General features: G+C 37.9%; 1 protein-coding gene across 1 annotated transcript in view; it reads left to right on the top strand.

Annotated features, from left to right (window-relative positions):
* Positions 1 to 24,369, top strand: part of OGDHL (oxoglutarate dehydrogenase like) — a 46,724-nt gene that overhangs the window by 9,995 nt on the left and 12,360 nt on the right. Inside the window, 13 exon segments of the mRNA XM_005417290.3 lie at positions 1,368 to 1,470; positions 4,762 to 4,877; positions 6,571 to 6,725; positions 9,239 to 9,385; positions 9,978 to 10,068; positions 10,575 to 10,754; positions 11,133 to 11,261; positions 11,633 to 11,812; positions 12,080 to 12,232; positions 13,583 to 13,685; positions 14,295 to 14,423; positions 16,419 to 16,569; positions 18,634 to 18,761. Of these exon segments, the coding sequence (XP_005417347.1) occupies positions 1,368 to 1,470; positions 4,762 to 4,877; positions 6,571 to 6,725; positions 9,239 to 9,385; positions 9,978 to 10,068; positions 10,575 to 10,754; positions 11,133 to 11,261; positions 11,633 to 11,812; positions 12,080 to 12,232; positions 13,583 to 13,685; positions 14,295 to 14,423; positions 16,419 to 16,569; positions 18,634 to 18,761 (1,765 nt within the window).

The raw sequence follows: 24,369 nt of genomic DNA, 5'->3' as shown, positions 1-24,369 counted from the left end.
TCCTGCTGATTTTCCTCTTCCTGTTAATACTGAAGAGCAGATGTAACTTAGGCAGGTGAATTCTTTCCTGTTGATGATGTTTGAGATAGAATTGTTTGCTTTGTTCCAGTCAGATAAACTTAGTGCTGCTGTAAGCAGTCAGATGGCACAGATGTTGCTGTGGGCATCATTTGGCCTGTCAGAGTTTTATTATTGGTGATTCATGAGATGCAAAGAATCACAGAAGTCAGGTTGTGATTACAGGGCTGGTAGTTCCAAAAAAGATGCCATATTTCTGGTTTTTTTGACTGGAAACCATTTTGTTATAAACTCTCCTGCAAATATACAATAATTGAACAGTGTTTTTACATCTTTCTTGATGAACCACACTGTAATCATATTCTATTACTGTGTGATGCACTTCACTATTAATGTTGCACTTTATAATTTTGGGGTTTTTTTCAGGGGCAATTAGGATACTAGTAGTGTGAATGAAATTCTACCCAAGAGATGCAAATTTCTTGTTAAAAAAGAAAAATTATATGGAGAAATAATTAATATATTCTTCTATACAAATCTTTTAATGAGTTAATTTGGTATATGAGAGTCACACATAAGAGGCATGTTAAAAATGGTTTTATATTTGTGACTCTCTGGGATCAATTAGTTATTGATTCTGTAGCAATATTATATGATCATTCACGGTTTATAGCAACTTGTGGCATGCATTAGCACCAGTTACACTGATCAGTGAGGACTTTAGCTGGCTAAAGTCCTCACTCAATTTGTGTTCTTCAGTGTCTTGAATATCAATTCTATCAGATCAAATTTCTGAAATTTCATGAATGAAAATAGATGCTGTCAGATGACATCTGATTTGGAGCAGAGCTCAGGAAGAGTGATCCCTTCACTGCCAATAGAAACTACTTCAGCACCAATCTGTTTTAAATCAGCAATTCTGTATTTTAGTATAATGCAGGTGCAGAAAGGAGGATTCAGACCAAAATACCAAATAACTGAATTGGCAAATGGTAAGATCTATTAGGCTCATCATTGTTATTTAATTTTACCCAGAGACTGAGAGTGTACTCTCTAGTAGCCTTCTTCACTAAAACTCCAGTGTAATCCCAGTTAAATTGTGTGTCAGACAACATAATGAAATTATGTTGTAATGTGTTATGTTTGATAGAGATATATATGTAATCAGTGATATAATGCTTATTTTTTGTTTTTATGGGAAAACTAGAGAGTATGTAACCCTGTCATCACATTAGTGATGTTTGCTTGTTCAGCTTAATGGCTGATATTATGGAGAGATATCACTAACTTTTTCCCTTTGTCTGACTTTTAGTGTGATTTCATTTTGCTCTGCTTTCCTCCTTTTTCAGATCCGTGGCCATCATGTGGCTCAGCTTGATCCCCTTGGAATTCTGGATGCAGATTTGGATTCCTTTATTCCATCCGACCTTATCACCACAATTGATAAACTCGGTGTGTAAGCTGTGTGCCTTCTGTGTGCCTTCTTATTGAAATGCTCATTTGTGTATCCCTGCACTGAGGGGATTTCATAGACATTGCACAGATTCATAGAAAGGCTTGGGTTGGAAGAGACCTTAAAGATCACCTAGTTCCAACTCCCCTCTATGGGCAGGGATGCCACATTTCTGGGATGCTTCTACCTTTTCTGCTTGCTGATATCATGACATAGAGTCTTTGAGCATCTCTAAGGAGGCTAAAATTTCAGGATGAAGGAATTTCTACTCTGAGATCACAGGTGAGGTTCCTGTGAATTCATCTTCTGATGAATGATTGTTATAAATGCTCTATAAACCCCCTAACTATTTTATTTCTGAACCACACCAGAAATTAATGCTAACCAGTACATTCTGATAAGAGTAATCTATAAAAGTCATCTTAATTACTCTTAGAGCATTGCAGTTCATACTTGTTTGAACTGGGGACATCTGAAGGGTAGTCAATAGGGAAACCAAGCAATAAAGAAAGCACTGGACAAAGAAACTTTAGGGTAAATTTCATACCAAATTTGCAATCTAATGTCTGATACTTATTCCTTATGTATATCTTGAAGAAGTCTCTTTGAAGTTAACAGAAGAAAATGTGGAAAGCATAGAATTCTTTACCCTGTGGATATAAGCCAAGGGTGATTATATCTTCTATTATAAACTTCAGTTTACTGCTAAAAGAGTGTAGTGCACTAGGGTCTGCTTTTGCAGAGGTTATTCTCATTGTTAGGAGGGCTTGTGTCTGAGAAATTGGCACTGATCAATTTCTTTGCCTCTCTCTACTTGAATAAAAAAACACCTGATTGATTTTTCTCTGCTCTTCAATCTACCTGGTTAGTTTAAAATGTGGTTTTCTACTTGATGGAGACACTGAATCAATTTTTCTTTGATGTGTAAGGAAGCTTTTTTGATCAGACATAAAACATAGTGCAGGAAGTAAATAAAACACTCTCTGCCTCATTTTACTAAGGGAAAGAAGCAGTTCTGATCATATAAAGAAAGTGGATACCTAAGACTAGAAGGGTACTTACACAAATTGGGTCTTCTCTCTGAAGTTTGTCAGCTTTAATTAAGGAAAATTGCCGACTAGAAAATACATGAGGCATTTATTAAGCAAATACAATTAATTTGGAGCATGGGTGACTACTAGCATGTCAGTACACATTTCTTTACACTCTGCAGATAATTTAGTACAGGGTGTTGTGACTGATCAGAAGACATCCACTGAAGCCCTCATGCCCATAGGAAAAATATGCCAGACCTCTGAATGAGATGGGAGATATGTTTGAGAGTGTAACTGCGGAGATTTCAGTTTGTGAGGGGAAACAAAATTTCTAACCCAGTCTTGGCACACCTAAAATAGGGGAAGATCTCAAATCCTATCCTTGAATGTTCCAGGCAGGGAACATTTGAAAGGTCTTTGGCAGGACAGAAAGTATTTTAATATTTGATTTTTCTATGCATTTTCTGTGTCCCATCTTCTGATTTCTTTTTGAGAAACCTTGTGGTAGGAAATTTCTTCTGAGAGTTGCTTCTGAAAATGCAGGTAGTTACAGATGTACCTACTGCATGAGTCACAGAATGGAATTGCTTTCTGGATTTCAGTAAGGGTCTATCTCTTTAAACATGAGGTGATGCTTCAGTAAACATGTGGTGCTGTGGTACAAAGCACAGATGTTCTGTGTGTGCCCAAATCACTCCTGTATGTGTTCTGCTTTATGCATGAGAGAACATCAAGAGCCTTTGAAGTCTGAGGGAAAGTCAGCAAAAATGAAGAAATAAATGCACTGCTTTGTTTCAAATGACACTAAAGGCCCTGTCATCCCCTGTGTCACTCTCCCCTCCTGCTGGGAAAAAACCTGTTATATTGCCAAAAAGGAGAAGTAGTGGTACCTAAGCTTTTTTTGGCACTTCAGGTTTGAAATTTAAATACATTATTAAAATTTTTATTAAAACCAAAATGAACATTTTAAAATGTGTTATTTTTAAAGCAAAAAATGTGTTATTTACTGACAGTGCTATATAGTAGAAGTGGTAGCAATGCAGCCCTATGGCCTGTCTTCAACTCCTACATGCTGTTATTATTTCATCCTTAATTTGCTGCTTTGCTTTTATCTTCAGAAAAGTCACTTAACATTTAAACACTTTATTGATTTAAGAGTTATATGCATGCTGTTTTATCACTGCTGAAGTGGATGTCTACAGCTTATCTGGAACCAAGATAAAGTGTTCAAAATTAAAAATGGAGAAGGTGTTTTTAATTTTTCAAATATTTTTACATGTCTAGGAACATATGTAGTTTTAATGTATATATAACATTAAAACTACATATGTTCCTACACATTAACATTCTATAACTGTGGGTGATGTGTATTATAAGCGTTGTACCTTTTGCTTCTTACAATTATAAGGAACTATTTTGCCTTCCTTCATTTAACAGGTCTAAGTTAAACTTGTATTATACAAGGCCTTTAACTTGCATTCATACCAGTCTTTCAGTCTTGTCTGTTGAGTATTTTGGCTTTTGAAACTGCATAATAGTTAGGTTAAATATTTTCTTAAATAATATTCTCAGCCAGAACAAATTTAGATGTGTCCAAAACAAGATGGATCAATGTGGTTAAACAAGTTTTAGATGGTGGAGGTCTAGAAATCTGTATATTTTATAAGGGGTCACTGCCTGGCAGCTAGAGCTGTACAGGTCATTACATGGCTATTTCAAACTAATTTCCCTAAAAAGAGAGTGAATAGAAATACCTTGAAAGTTCTCCAGAGTGCTTGTACAGCATTTTATTGAACCTGTTGTGCGTTCTCTTGGTCTGTCTATTAATGTAAAATGCTTCCAACCAGATGGTTCTGTTGGTGAGAAGGGATTCTTTTTGTGTTTGTTGCTCATGATACAGTCAGTTATTTTATTAAACAGTGAGCTGTAAGAAGTAGTGTGGAAAATTAATGATGTGTGTCTTAATATGGTAAAATATTAAAAAGGCTAGAATGATTTTAATTCCAGCTGTTTCATTTGAGCATTTAAGAAAGAATCAACTAATGACTATTTAATTCAAACACCCTTTTTAAAATCCAGACTTAAGTCCATTTTGCTAATGGATACCTTCAGAATATTCACACTTTTGATTTTTAATCTGGTACCTTCTTTCATAATACTGCTTTATTAAATATAATTGCCATGGCTTGAAAAACAATGCTGGTTTCCTTTTTGTCTCCTGTTCTACTTTGCAAATCAACAACGTACCTGTTGTAGGGTTTTATGGTTTGCATGAATCAGATTTGGACAAAGTCTTTCAGCTGCCAACAACCACCTTCATAGGAGGAAATGAGAACAGTCTGTCTTTGCGAGAGATCATCAAGCGCCTGGAGGTCAGTGGGACGTGTTTTCATTTGGAATGGTTTCATTCAGACCAAAGGGAACTTTTTCCAGGTGTCAGTCACAAAACCCCCTTATCTTTTGCCAGTTAGTAACAGAGCATGTAAAGAATTCCAACAACGTTAAAAATAACCTTTGTACTATTTCTAGAGGTTGCAGCACCACTGGTGCAATAAGCTGGAAATACATAGATTAAGGGCGAGTAGAAAAGAGATGAATATGGTAGAATATTAATGCCAGCCCTCATTCTGGAAAGAACTGATATTGTTTAAAAGGAGAAGAGCCTTTAGAAATTGTCTTTGAAGTGTTGTAACACAGATAAAACACCTGTGCACACTGTGTTCAGGACATTCAGGGGTTGCTTTCAGATCCTTTACTTGAGGGAAAATATGAAGGCTGGGTACCAAATCCATGAAAGCCCAGCTGTAGCTTGTAGGCTGTGATGGTCCTTATTTTCCATCCCCAGTCTTTTTTTGTGAGTTTCATTATCTGACAGGTGACATGGTTTAGCCACAGGAAGTCATCAAAGCTAGAATAATTCAAAGAAAACCTAATTTGAAGGAATAAATATAATTAGAGGCGAACTCCAAATAGCAAAGCAGCAAATAGGAATGGTAATGAATTTGTAGGCTGCCAAGTGAATCATTGTTGGATATTCCCAGTTGCTTGACTTTTATGTTGGCTTAGCTGAGGCATGGTAAATTGCTAAACCACATTATCTTGTTGTGCATTTGAGTTCTATATTTGGTTGGGTTTTTTTTTTTTTTTTGCACTTCTAGCTTATCTGTGTAGCAATAATTCTTAAAATTGTAATGTGCAAATAAAAGGACAAAACCAATTGCAAAATATAAAAGCATTAAGGAAGTGATTTGTGTTAAGGAGAAATAACCCTCTTCTTTCCTCTTGTCTCTAGAGCTTTCATTTTTTTTTTTTTTAATAGAGGCTAACATTCAAGTCCTTAAAGGTAGTAGAGAATACATACTATGTTGAGAGTAGTTTTGTCTCAAACTCACAGTAGGTCTTCTGTTGACTTGTGTTTTGGAAATATTTTTTCTAATGAAATACTCATTCTAAAGTAAGAAAAATAAAATTTAAAAAATGAACAAGGAGATAAAATTACTGCTGTGTCTGCATTTCTCCCTGTCCTTTCTCTGGTCTCAGCTGCTTGGATCTTTTTTCACATTTCCAGGGTTCTGAAACTTGACAGTTATCGGATAATTTGCATTAGACTTCATAGCTGTCTTCTCACTGTCTTTATTTCTTGGTTTAAGGTTACATTTACAAAAGATGTGATAAAGTACACAAATTTTGATAAATTACTTGAAATCTTTGCTAGTACCTCTAAAGAAGAGTCTACTATGCCTGTAAGAAAAGCACTGAGTTAGGTGAAATGTGCCAGTCAGTGTAATGCAGGTTTGTTGGCCTACTTTGAGTGTAGCATAAGATGAGAATCTTCCAGTTTAAAAATTTTGAAATGCTACTTTGTGGAGAAAACTTTGTGATACAAAACTAGATTCAGTAAAACAATTTATTCATTTGTAGAATTACTTTGGGGGAAGATGTTGTGGAAGAGGAAGACAAGGTAGCTCTCAGGAGAGTAACAGAAGATATAAGTTAAAAAATATGTTAGTTTCTTTGTGGCCCACTGGCTCCTAAAGCTTCTGTGTTGGTGTTTTCCCTTGCTAGCATACCTACTGCCAACACATTGGCCTGGAGTTTATGTTCATCAACGATGTGGAGCAGTGCCAGTGGATCCGTCAGAAGTTTGAGACGCCGGGAATTATGAAGTTCAGCAATGAGGATAAGAGGACTTTGCTGGCAAGGCTGGTGCGCTCCATGAGGTACCCTGGGCTGGGCTGGGCTGGGCCACTGCTCTGTGCCTGCTGCCTGGGAGCTGCTGATGTGGCAGACTCTGTGTTGTGACTTAGTATTCTGTTATCTTAAAATGCATTTAGTGCTGTGCCTGGCAATGTTTTCATTGGTTTCAGGAGGTAAACTAGGAAAAAGTTGTTTCAACACACTAGTAATATACACTTTGTGTGAAAGAGAAGTGTCAGAACAATGTTGGTGTGTGATTTCAAGTCCTTTCTGCCCTTTTCATTTTGAGATGTGCCAAGATGTGTTGTGCTGTTGTTGCATGACCTGGCAGCAGCAGTTTTAGTATCTACAATAAAAGAAAGCCCATTTGGAAATAGCTTATTGACTGCTCCCATTGTGGCTATCTGTGTGGAAATACTGTGATCCCAGAGAATGAATTATCCCCTTACCCCTGGAACAAGGCTTCTCAGACACAACATTTATTTATGTCCTTTGTTAAACACAAGAGTCAGAGATCTGCAAAGGCACACTTTTTGGTTAAAATTCTATGTTCAAAGATCTAAAAATGAAGTGCTTATTGGAGGTGTTAAAAGATACTTTTGCCAGGTGTTTTGTTTGCCAGTGTTATAATGTCTCATTAAAAGTTTCATTTAAACAGAAATAAAACTGACACTTGTCAAGTGAATATTACACTTGAGTAAGTTTGTTTAACAGGTGCTCAGTGTGAATGATCTCCATTTATCCCAAGACAAGAATTTGTGCTTTTATTCCTGCCTAAGCTGGGGAAAGATCTGGGGTTTCTAGTGGCATGAAGGAGCCTAATGTTCATCTTCTGCCAAATTACCTGTCTGCTGAATGGGGAAGAAAAAAGTTTTACAAAAATTTCTATCCAGCTATCTTTAGAGTCCTTTTTATTTTATTGTTTTTGGAAATTACCTAGGAAAAAAAGTCTGGTTTTGTGGAAAACTGGTTGTCCTCTTGAGATTTGTGGCTTTGTAAAGCAGGTTTTCATTGTTTTGCTCAAGACTGTTTTTAAAAATGTTTATTCCAAGAACTACAGAGTTCAGGTACTTGAAACTGAATTTTAAAGTCGGCTTTCTCATCCCTTGTGGTTTTCACTGATAGATTATTGAACAAAGGGTCATTTTAAACTCCTCCTTATGTAAAATACTCATTGTATATTTCTGAGCTACTTTGTAATGTATGAGTAAACATGTTAGACTCTGATGTGGAGCCTGATCTGGGCAGGGTCAAGCATTTCCAGATTGATCTCTTCTGAGAGCAGCCAGCTTTCACCAGATGTTTTCCTCACTGGGTACTGAATACGTGCAGTGGCAGAGGCTGGGGCTCTGTGACCCTCACTGGCATGTGGGGGACTGGCAAGGTGTGACTGTGAAATTCTGTAGCTCTACACACTTAGTGGCACTTTGCCTCAAGTAATGAACTCGCTGCTTGGCCAGTACTGGCTGAGCTTGCTGCTGCAAGGAGGAAGAAATCAGTGTGCACAGCTTTCCTTTGCCCTGTGGGACCTGCTGTTCACACGGCACACTGCTTTCCCTTTGTGTAGAAACTGACATGGCCCTCCAGACTTCCCTCAGGAATTCTGGCAGAATGGCTCAGCTGAGGGTCTGGCTTGTTGCTTAGATGGCTGGATTGATTGCAAGGTATTGATGGGTGAGCTAGGAGAGATTTTGGCAACAATTCATATCACTGCCTTTAGGACTTCAGTCTAAAGAGGTAAATGTCAGGGTTCTAAGTGAGGAATAAGCTGAGTATTAATGGATTGTGGCAATGATGTGAGGCGAGGCACTGCACAGATGATGCAACCAATACAGTTACTTTCATGAAGATGTATTTTCTTTGCCTTTCCTCTCTCCAAGCTTTACAATGTATAATCCTTTCAGTGTTTGTTAAAAGGTACTTTTTAACCACTCACATTGCCTCTGGCCCAAATGCATTAAAGAATGAAAGAGCTTAGAGCTGTCAGGGATTGACATCATTTTGCTGCTGAAGCTGAGGTAGGGGTACCAGTGTCCTGCTTCTTGGCCTGTTCGTAAGTGTTACATCACACAGTCTGAGGAGCCTTGCTGTTGAAGAGACCTATGGAATAGGTGTGTTTTCTACTCTGGTTTTGTCACAAGTAGTAGAAAATATAGGTTCTCTGTTATATTTTCTTCAATTCATAGAAGAGACTTCTTTACTGTTACTCTGCCTTCCCAGCAGTCAGATTTGTGTACATGAGAACAGAGTTTAACTTGGGAAGTGAATTTTTTCTGAGGTAGGGACCCTTAATTGTTTCAAAGTCCTAGTAAGCAGTTTTCAGATGGAGGAGAAAGAATGAATTCTCTCCTGTGTTTCCCTCCCCATGTGTGACTGAATTCCAGAGGTGTATAACTTGTATTCACAGATGTTTTAAAACAGTTTAATGTAATTTTATTTGCTGTAAGATGGTAAACAATTTGTATTTGCTACATTACCTTAGTGCAAATAATCCACAAATAACTTCTCTTGGTTTTTTTGTTTCTTTTTGGCAAAGATTTGAAGACTTCCTTGCTCGCAAGTGGTCGTCTGAAAAGAGATTTGGTTTGGAAGGATGTGAAGTAATGATTCCTGCACTTAAGACCATCATTGATAAATCCAGTGAAATGGGAATTGAATATGTTATAATGGGAATGCCTCATAGGTAATGCCAATGGAAACACCCCAAGAAATGGGCTTATTGTGTTGGGACAGGTTTTGGATTCTAGAAATTTATTTAAAAAGTTGATTTTAGAGAAGCTGAGGTAGAAAGAGTCAGTCATATCAAGTAATGGGAACAAAGAACTGTAGCAAATGCCTGTCAGTAAGAGGCTACAGGCTTCAAAAGTAAATGATAGAGAAACTCTGCTCAGTGTACTTTGAAGCTGCAAGCAAATGTGGCAGCAGCCATGGTATCTCTGCCATTGCATGGAGTCTCTAGAACTGGGAAAGCTTGGTGAGGTAGTTTGAAACTTACTTTTGCAGTCTGCCTTAAGTAATTTATAATGTGATTATTTGAAGACTGCTAGATAGCTACAAAATTCACTTGGATAACAAGGTGTTCTAAAATGTCTGAAGGAATGCATTGGAGGAACTTTGTAATGGGAAGAAGGGTTAAATCAAGGGTTTCAGGCTCAAAAGTTTGAAGAGAACCTTTGCAAATTTTTGACAGGGTGGTTTTCAGATTTTGTAAGTTTTATGCTGTTGACTCTGTTAGTACCATGTTTGAGACATAACTGTGTTTGGAATTTTCTTAGAGGTCGGCTGAATGTGTTGGCTAATGTAATCCGAAAAGAACTGGAGCAGATCTTCTGTCAGTTTGATCCCAAACTTGAAGCAGCTGATGAGGTAAGATGCTTTTTCATTAGATCTGTATGGAGAGGTCAACATTCAAGATAGTTTTCAGTTGTTTTGGTCATGGTTACTGTGAAAACAACATTATCAGCTGCAATGCCTTCTTTTCTAGTTTGAGGAATGTGATTTGGTGAAATTTCTTAACAAATTTAAAAATTATATTATACTTCTAACATGCAGAAGGTCTCTCAGGAGTGACTGTAGATAAGTAAGTTCCATTTGACAGAGTTCATAACCTTTAAGCATCTCTTTTTGTTGTATATGAATGAACAGAGTATTAATATGCTGTAAGTATTTATCTAATGTTTGATGACAATAGTAAGATAATAGAATTGGAACAGTGTCCCAGTTTGAAATTATGGTGTCAAACCCATAGTGCACACTGATGTTCAGGTAACCAGATGCAGTTTTCAGGCTGAAGCACAAATTTTAGGCCGAGTTAATCAGATGGAACAGGTCTGAATGACATTCCTGAATTGTGATTATGTCTTTCTTGTTAGGGATCTGGGGATGTAAAATACCACCTGGGAATGTACCATGAGAGGATCAACCGAAAAACAAACAAGAAAATCACTCTGTCCCTGATGGCTAACCCTTCTCACTTGGAAGCAGTTGATCCTGTTGTGCAAGGCAAAACAAAAGCTGAACAGTTTTATCGAGGAGATACAGCAGGGAAAAAGGTAAAGATTGTTTAATACAGTAACTTTTAATGGTAGTTTTTCATAGTATTTCCAATTAAAATAGTTTGCCAGTAGTTTCATATCACAGAATCTTCCACTTTTCCTTCTTCAAAAGGGATATATCACCTGTTGAACTAGGTAGGGTTCCTGACATGAGAACCCAAGGGTAACTTCGGGAAGTAGGCTTAAAGCTTTATTTCCTTTGCAAGCTGAGAAAAGGTAGCAGAATGCTGAGCAATTTATGGTTTATTATGAAATTGCTGTTTTATTTTATAAACACTACTAAAATATGGAGCCAAGAAATCCTGCTGAGAAGCTCAAATTGCAGTTTTCCTTTCTAATATATGTGTGGTATGTGTGTACAATTCTCCCTCTTAGGTGATGTCCATATTATTACACGGGGATGCTGCCTTTGCAGGACAGGGAGTGGTTTATGAGACATTTCATCTTAGTGACCTCCCATCCTACACCACAAATGGCACTATCCACGTTGTGGTCAACAACCAGGTAACAAGTGCAGCCTTTTGCAATCAACTTCTCTGCTGAATATTTGCCCATCTATCTCTTCTTATTGTTTGTTATTAACTGGGTTCCTTTCCCCCTCTGGCTATTAGAATGGTTGAGATGTTTCTGAAAATGATCCTAGTATCTAGCAGCTCTTGAGTGGATAATATTTTATCACCTGCATGTATTCTATTCAATTTGTAGTACCTAATTGGATTAGGTTTGCTTTGGTTTTTAAGGGAGTGAAAAGAAGCTAGCTAGCCAAAATGAAAAGCTGATTCTGTTGCTGTGTGAATAGCTATTAATTGCAAACTTCAAAATAGAGCAGAGGGAGGTGGCCAAAGTATTTTAATGGAAGTTTCTGGAATTTTTAGATTGGCTTCACCACAGACCCCCGTATGGCCCGTTCATCTCCGTACCCCACGGACGTTGCTCGCGTGGTCAATGCTCCCATTTTCCATGTGAATGCTGATGACCCTGAAGCAGTGATGTACGTGTGCAGCGTAGCTGCAGAGTGGCGAAACACCTTCAACAAGGATGTGGTTGTTGACTTGGTAAGTCTTGGTTTCTTTACTCTTCTTTCTGTGCATTATGTACTACTCTTTATTTTTTTGTGGCTTAGAAGGTCCAGTCAAGAAACATATTTGATTTTAAAGGCCTTTAGTTTCCTCATTTAAAAAAAACAAGAAACAAACCGGCCAACAAAAAGCCATGAATGTTTTTTATACAATAAACCTCTTAAAATCTCTGTAAAATGATGAAATGGAACTATTCCATTTTACATTTTTCCTTATCAACAGAAGCAATCTTTCCCTTTGTAGGTTTGTTACCGTAGGAGAGGGCACAATGAAATGGATGAGCCCATGTTCACCCAGCCTCTGATGTACAAGCAGATCCATAAGCAGGTGCCAGTGCTGAAGAAATACGCTGACAAACTGATTGCAGATGGGACTGTGACACTGCAGGAGTTTGAGGTACATGCCAGCAGACTTAGAGGGAATCTAAGGAGTTGTAAGGAGAAAGACCCAACAGTCACTGTATGCTGCCTGCTTGAAAACTTCCTTACTGTGATAAGTCTTCACCCTTTGACAATTTGTGATTCAATTTGGCTTGGATTTTCATGTAAAATACTATTGTTGTAACAAAAGGACTGGAACTGCTCTGAAGTAATTAAAATATATTGCTCATAAAAAATTGCTTCAGTTCTGAGGGAGAAGGTGATTAAATGAGAACATTGGAAAATAGAAGCATTTGTCAGCAGTTCTTCATCTCTAGAACCTTGATTCAGCAGCAAGACAGTATTTGAACACTCCTGTTAATAGCTCCATATTGATAACCTCGGCAGGCTTGTGTCCAGCCATGATGAAATAGAATCAATTTAACCTTTTAGTTTTCTTGCAAGAATTCAACCAAGTTCAGAGATCATTTGAAGTATTCCAGAATGGTGAAGTGTAGAGTCTGGTATCTGTATTAAACTGGTTAGGTCTTTACCTTAATTTTTTTGAGAATGGGTGTTTAGAGTGCAGATGAAACCTTCCGAGGAGCCTTGAAACATTCATGGACCTTCTGAGAAGGTGTAGGAACGTGATATTGCAGATCAAGAAAATAAGCAGGTTGTGTAGTTGCATTCTGTGATCTATAAGAAGCATCACAGCTCATGCAAAAGTACCTTTTCTGAGTCATTTATTGAAAGAGTGCCAGTAGAGGCACCATGGGGTTTGGTGACAGGATCCTGGATGGGTGTTTGGCTGCACAGACTGAGCTCAACATTGCTGTTAATTCCTTTAAAGATTAGCTAGCTCAATAACTTCAGTGTGATTCTGGGTTGAAACACCCAGAATTGCAGAGGTGTTCTGCCTCTGTGGAATATGGCATTCTCTGTTGCCATTGAGGGGTGTGGCCAGCAGGTTCTTTGCTAGACTCTCCCAGACAGACTCATTTTTTGGAGACTTCTTTTCCAAACTTTAGTGGCTTTTGTAGCCCAGGAGTATGAGAGTTGGATGATTTTGATCAGAAGTATGACTGTAAATTATATTTGGTATTTCGCTTTTGTCTCATTCTAGAGCAATGCTTGCAGCTTCAGCTCTTGGTACACTCCTCTGTAACACCTGTCCAATGAAATGATTTATTTAGAGTAATGTGTGTAAGCATGTTTCCAGAAGGCAGTTTGATCCTAGATAAAATTAATTTTATTTCTTTGTATTATTGTAACTAAATTTTCTCATGGAGGTAAATAGCTGGTATTGTCATGCTGAATGAGAGGTGTCATCTGTAAGATATGAGTGTGTTATGTTTATTCATTTTAAAACCTTTCTTTTCTACAGGAAGAAATTGCAAAGTATGACAGAATATGTGAAGAAGCATATACTAGATCTAAGGATAAGAAGATCCTTCATATCAAGCACTGGCTGGATTCACCTTGGCCTGGTAAGTGGTGTCCTTTCACTTATCCTAGTGTTACCCGAATATGCTTTTATTTTGAGTCCAAAATCTAGGATTCAAATAGATTTTATCAGACAACATTCCTTTAAAATGGAATATGTGACCTTTGATTTGCCCCTGTTAATAGTAAATATAGCATTCTGCCAGATCAACTTGAAATAAATGCTTTTGTTAAAAAATGTGCAAAGTAAGCTGTGACTTTGAAAAAGCCATTTTCCAGTTTAGCAGAGAAGAGGCTTTCCTGTATTGTTAACTGTCTGGGCTGTCAGGAAGAAGGAGTATGTCTCATGTTATTTATTTATTTATTTATTTTTATTTGAGGGATTGAGGTGCCATATGCCTTTTATTGGCAGCCTCTGCCCACATAGTTGGGCTTCACAAGGAGTGAAAGCAGAAACAAAATAGATCATTGTGTGCCTGTAAGATCAGCTTCTGTTGTCATGCAGACAATCAAAATTATTGGTTCCCAGCAAAAGGGAAAGAGCTAGGCTTAATCTGCTGCTTAGTATGTCACTTGAGTTGTTGAATAAGTTATAGGTAATATCCATATCTCCTAAGCAGTCCCTGAACATGTCACCAACGTTGTCCTTGCAGGCTTCTTTAACGCGGATGGGGAGCCCAAGAGCATGTCCTGTCCCCCGACGGGCATCTCGGAGGAGCTGCTCACTCACATCGGCAACGTTGCCAGCTCAGTGCCAGTGGAAGACTTCAAAATACACTCAGGTCAGCTGAAGGCTTGGTGTCTCCTCCTATCTTTGTGTCCTGCTCCAGTTTTGTATTTCTGCACAGAAGCTATTCTTGGGCCATTTCTCAAAGAGGAAAATGCCTGTGACTTTTTCTACTTTGACTCTTCCACTCCATGGGTGAGGAGAATGTGACATTTAAGTTCCTGCTGCTTGTTCTCAGTACAATATTCTTTCAGTATCACACCGCTTCTGTTTCATACCTCATTAAAATAGATTTTCCTCTGAGGGAGGTAGAAGTCTCTTTGCAACCTTAAGTTAATAACTCATTTCATTCTTCAAGTCCTTGCTTTTTTTCCCAAAAGTCTTAGCTTTTGTTCTGAAAAGATTCAGTCCTCACTTTGGCATCTATTACAGTAAGTGCCTGTGTCACTGGGGGGCCCCAACAGTGTGTCAAAGTTCTGAGATAGTTTTATTTTATGAGCAGGTTGAAATCTAGCAATTATTGGGAACAATAACCTGCTCATTCCATGGAGAAGCATGGAGACCCTTTGTTTAGGGATCTTTTTGCTTTTGTTGACTTGTAGTATACATACTAACGATAAGGAATAAAGAGATTTTTTCCTCTTTAAAATCTTTAAACAGAGAAAGCTAATCTTCTCTGGAGTCATCCATCAAAGAATAGGGTTTGTCTTCTGTAAATATTCTATGTGTTTCTGTTCCTTTGGGAAATGAAACACAAGTAATGATGGTGGGGCATTCCCAGTTATTAATTACAGGCTTGTTGAGCAGATACAATTAATGGATAAATTTAACTCTTCTGCACATTTGTGCACTTCGTTGTGACACTGATAAATTAAAAGTTGTAGTTGCCCAATAAAATTTAGTATTAGACATTCTATTTTAAAAGGTAAATTGGTCTCTTGTTAGTAAGTTGATTAACCATTGACACTAGGGAACACTTGCCAGTATATAAGGTAGATTTATGGTTCAAGACAATTATGGTATGCTAGATTATTTTATGCAGTTTAAAAGCTTGTGAGAGAGAATTTGTGGAGAAACAGAAGGGGAGTGAAACAGAAATTTGATATACTTTGTCCTTTCACTAGAATGAAAAAGCTTATTATCATATAGTCTTGCAAAGAAACAATGGGAAGATTATTTTTTTAAATCAAATTTTAGTATATTCTAAAGGGGAAATTCTCAAGATTTTTTTTAACTTAAAATGAGGCAATTTCAGTGAGAATTTTATGTGGAAAGAAGAGGGGTGTTTTTCTGTAAAATTGTGGAAAGTAAGGAAAGGGAAATAGGGGAAAATAATGTATGGGACAGCTTACCAAAATCATCAGTGCAGATGTGAAAATAAGATGCTGTCAATTGCCAGTGAATACAGGAGACTTGTGGCCTCAAAGCTGGAAGCGCCTGTGTGCAGCTGTGAAGTTTTGTTCCCTTTGAAAGTGCCAGTGTTGTAACTTGTGTTTTGGCTCACGAGGTTATAAAATCTTCACTGAAAAGTCAGCCATTTGTTGCCAACTGAAAATCCATTGGCAGCTGCTATAGTTTTTCTATTTATATGATATTCATAGTATTGATCAGGCCAGCCTGTTTCACTGTATAACATCTCCGGAAGTGCAATAAAACAAATGCCAATAAAAAATGAGGAAAGGAAGGAAGACAAAAATTCAGAAACCAAATTGCTATTTTCAGTCTCTTGTAAAACAGTACTTGATGTTAGAGATGGGAAAATAAATCTTGAGAAAGAAGAAATTCACCATGGGTCTTTTTAATTGTCCTCAGTAGTTTCTGACACAGTCAGCCTTTTACTTCTTCCAACAGAAGGTATGAACATTACACAACTGTTTGCTCAGGAAGCAAGTTGTTTTATTTTGCCAGCAGTTCAGTTCTAGAAAAACAGTTTGTAGACCTGATTTGGTATCTGTGTTTAGGCAATGAGGAAGGAGAATGGTGAATGCAATGTGAACAGAGAATCTCTTTGCAATAGATCCATTAATTTCTGATCTTTGTTCCAATGCAGGACTCTCTCGGATTTTGAAAGCCCGCGCAGAGATGACACAGAACAGGCTTGTTGACTGGGCCTTAGCAGAGTACATGGCTTTTGGCTCTGTCCTCAAAGAAGGGATCCACGTCCGACTGAGTGGGCAGGACGTGGAGAGAGGTACTTTCAGGTCAGTACTGAGATAACTGTTAAATGGTATTAAAACTCTTGAAGTCCCACACTTGAAGAAACAGCCTGGCATTTGTTTAAAAAATAAGGTCTTCTGCAGGGAGGGGGAAGTTGGGGCTCTTTCTTCAGCATTAATCAGAATGTTATAGGTTCTTGCAGTCAATAATAATCAAATTCCTATGTATCTGTAAGCAGCATTTTAAAGTATAATATTTAAGCCAGAACAAGCATTTTAGCATTTAGCACTTTCTACCTTCTCTTGCTGCAAAGCAGAAATGGTATCTTTCCCCCTGCTTTCTAAGAAGAAATGCAGTTGCATTCCATCTAATTGCTGGGAAGTAAGAGAGGATACTTGCTGCAGCAGATCCTGAGTCTCTTAAGTTCCAGTGGTGACTGTTTGGAACTTGTGTACCCTGTGAACAAACATGTTGCCAGTTGGTGAGGCTTTTAAAGTGAAATAAGGTCCTTTGTACTGAGACTTTTAATGCCTATGGGGCATGTATGAAGGCAGGATCTCATCACTTGGTAAAATATGTACAGTTTGCTGCCTTACCTGATTCTCTGTAGAGTAAAATGTTAATGATGTATTTAATTGAAACCTTTTGAAGTGATGCCAATTCCTGGGGTGAATGCTCCACTGTGCTTCATTGTGAATGCTTGCAGAAGAGCAGAAGAGAGAAATAAATTTTGGTGCCTGTCTTCTCTGGTATATTATTGGCTGGAGTTTGGGAAGAACTGAATATACTGTTGCCATAATAAAACAACATGATGGGGTGCTTTCACTATTTTGGAGCTTCTAAAGTCATGTCTAGAAAATAGTTCTTTCTTTCAATTTTCAGGGTGATGGTTTCTTATCTTCCTGTTTCAGTCCTCAACACTATTAATGGATAGAAGCTAGATAAAGCTGCTGACAGAAGCACCAGACTCCTTCTCTTGGAGACAAACTCTTGAGGATGGAGGGAAGGGGGAACATCCTTCTGTACTGGTTTTTTGTCAGTAAATCTGACAATTGCACATGTGCAAATTGTATGTCTGTATATTTCTGGCTGGCCGTCTATGCTCATCTTAATCACCTTTTGCTAGGGAAACACAAAACTTTGTACTCAAGAAGCTTAACACCTAGGTTTTGTGTTGTTGGCTTAATGACAAAATCAAAATTACAGTGGCAAAAATGATTTCTGCCAAACAGCTGCCTGGTGTGTGAATTCCCCCTTTTCTCTACTTCCATCCCCATGCTGCTTTTCAAGGGTTCAGTCTTTTTCTGGCTTTATATTGTTGAGTTCTAGATACATTTCAGAGCTCTTTTGCTAGCATTCATTATAGCAAAGGGAAGTGCAAAAAGATTCAGACTTCAGTGTCGCAGCTCTACAACACACAGTATTGTTAGCAGTACAATAACTGGCCTGATGTTAGTGGTTGTAAAGCTGGACATATTGCTGTGATTCACTCAGTCTGCTCAGAGAGTTAATGGATTGCAGTAATTACTTCAGTCATCTCTGTTTTGGTAGTATTCCTTGGTGCCCTATTCTAATGCTGATTAATGGTGTTCTAGAGAACAGTAAATGGTGCATGTGAGTGGAAATAGTGGGAAAGAGGATACAACTCCTTCAAGTTTCAATGCTGAAGATCACATTTTTTTCCAAAGACAAACAACAGCCTATTTCAAGGAAAATATTAGAATTTGTGAAGAAGATGGAAGGAAATGTTTTTAATAACAATTTTGTTCCTTTGAAATTCTTTAATAATTCTGTTTTATAGCAACAACTTCCCCATCCTTTTCTCTTTCTCCCCAGCTCTACTAGTGATGAGATATTTTCAGTTTCTGTGAGTGCTTGAGAAGCCTGGATAGTCAGTAAAAGTCCTTACAGTGCAGCAATTGTATTTAGACATGTGATTGCATTTCCATGGCTTCAACCAGACCAGGATGTTGTGTGTAGCAGAGATAACCATGGTGCTTAGTTGCTTTCCAGACCACAATTTTCCTGCTTTAGCTTTGAAAATAGCTCTGTTAAAGCCCAAAGTTGCAATTCTTGGCTAATAAATCTCTTCCAACAACTCTTTGCAGCCATCGTCACCATGTGCTTCATGATCAAGAAGTTGACAAGAGAATTTGTGTTCCCATGAATCACCTGTGGGAGCAGCAGGCCCCCTACACCGTGTGCAACAGCTCCCTCTCTGAGTATGGGGTCTTGGGTACGTCTCCATCTGCCTGGGGTTTGCTAGGGCTGCTGGACAGCAAGCAGAGCTCAGCAAGGAAAAGAATGTGGGGAAAAAAAGCTGTGAAATGGTCATGTATGAAACAGGTATCAAAGCTCTTCCTCTCAGGTTCTGGCTTCCCTTAAACAAGCATCCCCACATTTTACAGTTTTGGGATTCAGTTAAAAGCATCCATCTGCTATTGCTGATCTTGGCAGTGCTGGAATGTGCACCTGATTCTTTCTTAAGAGGAACTGACAAGAAAACCAGTGACACTTTGTCAAAGAGATATAAAAAATCCATCCCGGCCTTATCTGAACTGCTATTCTGAATGTGCTATTTCAAGAAAACAAATTCTTTTTAGTGATAGCATTAATCATAGTGAATTATTTTACCTTCAGCCACAGAGAATGGATAACCTTACTCTGACATGATGAGGGTGGCAAGAGGAATGTGGAGCACAAAACAAATACATCTAATAATTTATCAAAAGCATTACTGATCCTATGGATAATAAAATATCGTGTGAAGGAAAAACTTGAAACATTGTAGTAGATAAAGGTGGTAGTTGATAGCTGCTTGTTTCAAAGTTCAGAAATATTTGGTTACTTAGTCATTTTTGCAATTCTACATATTGCCCATTGCTAATAATATTAAAATTAAAGTGGTATAAAACTGTACAGTTGGAGCATGGGCTGAAGACCAGATTTTTTAGGTATTTTTGCTAGCTCTGTGGCAGAATTGGTGTGAACAGAATCACATTTTTTGTATTGCTAATCATATAATGGTGAACTCTAAATAGGAGAGTGCAAGCAAGGATGTGTATAAACGGGAGAAAAATAATTGGCATAGATAAAATTCAAGAACTTAATTTCAGAGGATGATTGTTTCCAATTTCCTGTTGTTTCTCCATGTGTTCTGGGGTTTCTTAATTTGAGCCTGTTTACCATGTTTCTGCAAAACTCGTGGGTAAGTGGGTCATAGATTTCTGGATTTGGTTTTTTTTATATTCCAAAAGAAGTGACAAATGTCTGGATATGGTTGAAATTGATTTTGTTTAAAAAATAACACCTCAAAAGGAAGCCTAGTGTTGATATGGTGTGAAGGCAATTCTGTCACAATTGCATTCTTTAAAGAACTAACCAAGTGGGCTCTCTTTCTTTCTCTTTCTCGATCTCATCCTGCTTGCTATTGCCCTTCCACCTTACCCAGCAAAAGATAGGTGAAAGTTGATTTAGTAAAATTCATTGAATACAAGCAGTAGGGTAAAATAGGGTCTTGTTTGTATGCTGAAAACAAGAATACCATTTCTGTGCACTTCTGTTTCAGCAGATGAGATGACAGGTTCTCCAAAACAAATAATATTGATACTTTTAATTTTCAAGAACTTTAAATCCCTTATGTCTGAGATGCTTTCTAACAGTAAAGGAGGTTAAATTTGTACAAATAGTTGATAAGTGATGTGGCTTTCTGTGTGTTTGTTAGGTTGGGTTTTTTTAAACTAAAAATGCCATGTTCTGTGTTGAAGTGATTTTATAATGAAGTTTTCTCTCTTTTGCTGGCTTTTATTTATTGACCTTTCCCAACATGTTTACTCTTGTGTATTGCCTTCATAGAGAGACATTTTTTGGGATAAGCAGCAGTGTGTGAACATGTCTCTTCTAGTTAAGGCTCTGAGTCAAAGAAGAGCTATCAGAATTTATATTTATTTGGCTGGTAACATCACTGGGTCTCCTTTTTAATACATGGAAGAATAAGTGAAGGCTTGCATCTCCTGGAATTGGTTCTTCAGGAGAACCAAAACCCCTGAACACTTTATTTTCTCTAACTGCTGTTTCCACTATCTAATTCTGTTAAAAGAAACAGTTTAGAATTAGTGCACTGAAGTGTTTGGTGGCTGTAGGGAGAGTTGTGAGATAATATAAAGGGAAAAAATGGTGAAAAAGTGTTAGGAATTTATTTATGACTGTGTTAACATGCAGCATCTCAGAAGCATTTTAGGAATTTCTTTAGTTTCTGTGAGGGAGAGCTAAATAAAAATGGATTAAACAGCCCAGCATGATATAACTACAGATTATTTCCTTGGCAGGTATAGAAGCCAAGAGCTGGTATCTGTTCAGAGCTGTGAGTTTTGCACCAAGTTATAGTCAAGTATTTAGGAACACCTGGGGAGCCGCTGCTCCATTAAAATGATACTCTGGCAAGACTGATTTCACTTAGAAAGAAAACAAAGTCACTCTTGTTCACTTGTAGTTCTTACTGCTTATGTTTTGCCTACAGAAAACTCTGGAGTGGGTGTAAGCTAGGCATTAAATCGGAGTACTTAACAATCTCTGATAATTTAGAGTATTTAACAACCTCTGATAATTTTGTTTGACATCCTCTGTCTACTATTTTTAGCTATACTCAGATTATTATCATTTAGTTGTGCGTCCACTTGCCTTGCTATAATTTTTCCCTTGTACTGAAACTGAATATCTGGAAGTGTAAGTCATGGCTGTGAGAAGTCATTTAAGCAAAAGATGTTTATCTGAACTTATTTGCTGATTAGGATAGAGGAGAAAAACAAAAGTAACTTACAGATGCTCTATTCTAGCTCTTCAACATATTTTTAATACTTGAAAGGATTTCCTGTCTTTCTTTACAGCCCTCAGAATGTGTAGTGTTGAGTCTCTATCCAAGAGGTGGGGTTCTTCGTCAGATTCAGTACTGCCTTTGAGAGATCTTGGGCTGGGGCATTCCATACTGGGACCTTTCAAGGAATATTAGGCAAGATAGATTTGGAATTATGTGTAGTTCAGGAAATTCCTGAACCATGAGACTTGGAGTACAGTTTTTTCAAGGGAAAAAGTCAAGTTTTAAGCAAAAGGTGAAAGGAAGAAAACAGGTATTAATGTCAATTTTTTTTTTGCAGTACACACCTAGGATGGAATATGTAGTATTACTGCTCAGTCAGAACAATGTGTTTTTAAAGTTAGGGGTAGCAAATACAAATACCTGTGAGAAATTGTGTTAGGAACTAGAACAGGCTTTAGTAACCATTGGTTACATCTGCATGGAGTTCTGAGAAGGCATCAGTCTCCCTGTTCAATAGAGTCAGCCACCAGATGGGTACTAACTTCACTTTGTCCTGAGCTGTGTTTGGGTTTGTGAAAGGATGCATATCCCTCTGTAGTCCCTGTGCTTAGAATTTCTGTTAAAGATAGCAAAAATCTGTCTTTGAACCTTTCTTCATTCTGACATAAAATCCTTGTACTGATAATCCCTTTTAACCATTAGTTAACATTCATGCCCTGAGTCACTTTAAAATCATATTGAATTAAGTTATGGCTGTAGCCTTACTTACATTAATTGAAAAACAGCTAGTCTTATGACAATCATGAAAATGCTGGAGGGAAAAACACAGCACAGTGTGTTGTGTAAGCTGCCACTTGGCTTGACAACACTTCTTTCTGTGCCAGAGTGGCAGAAGAACAGTGAGGGAGCACAGCAGGCACTGGACTAATAGAAACAAGCATTTCTGCAAGGTCTGTCATCTAGGGACCATAATGAACTCCAGCAATTGAAACATTAGCTTTGCAGCCTTAATCAAGTGCTGTCTATTTTTCTTCCCTCTGTCTCCTCAGTGTAGAAGTTTTCCGAACTGCTGTGCTGGTTCCTGGTTCCCTGTGCCCTGGTGTGCTCTGAGCCCTGAGCAGCTGCCTGCTGTTTGGAGCTGGCTGGTTGCTCTCCAACACCCTTTGGGTGTGCAGATTCCTTACCTGACATTCTTTGAAAGTTATTTTGCTGCCTGAATTTGGATTTCTTCACAGCTTCAACCTGTTCTCTGTTTTTAGCTGTGTAAGAGTCAATCCTTTCAACCCACAATATTTGCACAGGATTTCAAGGAAATGTTCAGTCCTCATGAGGGACCTGAGTAGAAACTTGCTCCCCTGCAGTTCATGTCCCATCTCTAGAACAGAGGAGACTTTCTACTTCAGGTCACGTTCCCTGATCTTGACTCTGGCGCCCAAACAATTCCCTTTCAAGAGAACACCTCACCCTCTTCTGGGCTGTTTATCTTACCTCTGTCTAGATCTCTCTCCATCAGGACTTTATTTTTTTAAATTTAGCAGTTCAGATCTTCTTTAAGCAATTTTCTCCCCATGAAGGTAGTAGTAGTAATTCTTCACAGACTCCTTAGTCTATCAAGAGTTAAAGCTATTCCACTGCTACAATAATGATTGGAATAGTTTTAATTTAGTAACTCTCATTGTCATTTCCCTGGTGGAAAATTGAGTTCTGGTATACCAAAGATGTGTATACCACAGACACATGTGCCATGAAATAGTAGTCTCAGCAACATTTTTCTCAAAATACTAATCAGAATGTATAGATTACATTTGGATATGTTTTCCTAGACAATTTTACCGCTGTCAGAAAGCTTGCCAATGGTATCTGTGTTAAGATTACATTTTTCGATGCAGCTTCACCTAGAACATTTTTACCCTGTAGAGATTACTGTGAAGTTGTCAACAAGATAGAAAATGAGAAATTATACTCCTTTTTCCATGTGAATATTAGAGATGATCTTTCATACACAAAGTAGAATTATATGTGTGCTGTGACCAAATTTTAAGTATGCACTGAGCTCCATATTCTTTGAAAAGCACTGTTTGATTATTGATAACTCTTGAGTGGTCAAGACCTCAGTTTGTGCTTCTCTAAAAGCTAGATTACCCCACCCTTACAGAGAGCAGCATATACACAAATAAGTCTTGAACATATTGCATATTTTCTCAACCATGTCACCCAATCAGTAGAAATGGTCTCTTAATGCTTGTGTAAAATTAGAATGGGATTCAAGCCTATCTAGGGAAATCTATTTTTCAGATACCTTTGGGAATATGATTGACGGAGTTGTGTAAATTTTTCCCTTGTTTTCATTGTGTTAAGAACCATGGAATTACACAAACAAGGAGGCCAGAGATGGAGGAAAGGCTGAAGGAAGGGCTGTTCAGACAGTCAGGCCAAAGGCAAGGCAAGAAAAAGTCATTCTCTTTGGTAATGACCTGTCATGGGCACTCACAGACAAAGGGCAGTCTGTCTGACTTGGCAGGATTTTTTTTTGGCCTCTAAGGTATCAGTTGCCTTTTGGTGGGACCATGAGCATCTGCTGGAGTCATGGATGGAGTGTTCAGAGATCAGTAGTCCACAAGCCAAGTGACTCAAAGATTTCTTGCTCTAGGGATGGTAAATGAAAAACTGGGTTGGAATTACCAAGGAGTAGACTATGAAGACCCAAAAGTTAGTTGATCTGCTGGGGTAAGTTTCAATGAGAGAACTCCCATATTGGAGTTCTGTATTTGAAACCAGATCATTATATTCTGTGTAGAGCTTCAACTTGAAATGTATCTATCAATTAAATATTTATTCTCTGTGTGTATTGAATCAGTTTTGCCTCAGTCAGAACTTCTACACCCAGAGCACTGATATATAGCTCTGCTTTTTACTGAGAGCTTTAACCTTTCTGGTTATAATCACTCCAAACTATAGGTGAAGAATCTGAGTACAGTTCATTCAGCACTCGAGGCTCTGCTATATCAGAGGGTCAAAGGAAAATATG

Source organism: Geospiza fortis, unplaced genomic scaffold (assembly GCF_000277835.1).
Source record: "Geospiza fortis unplaced genomic scaffold, GeoFor_1.0 scaffold130, whole genome shotgun sequence".
NCBI lineage: Eukaryota > Metazoa > Chordata > Aves > Passeriformes > Thraupidae > Geospiza > Geospiza fortis.
This window is presented reverse-complemented; position numbering and strand designations above follow the sequence as displayed.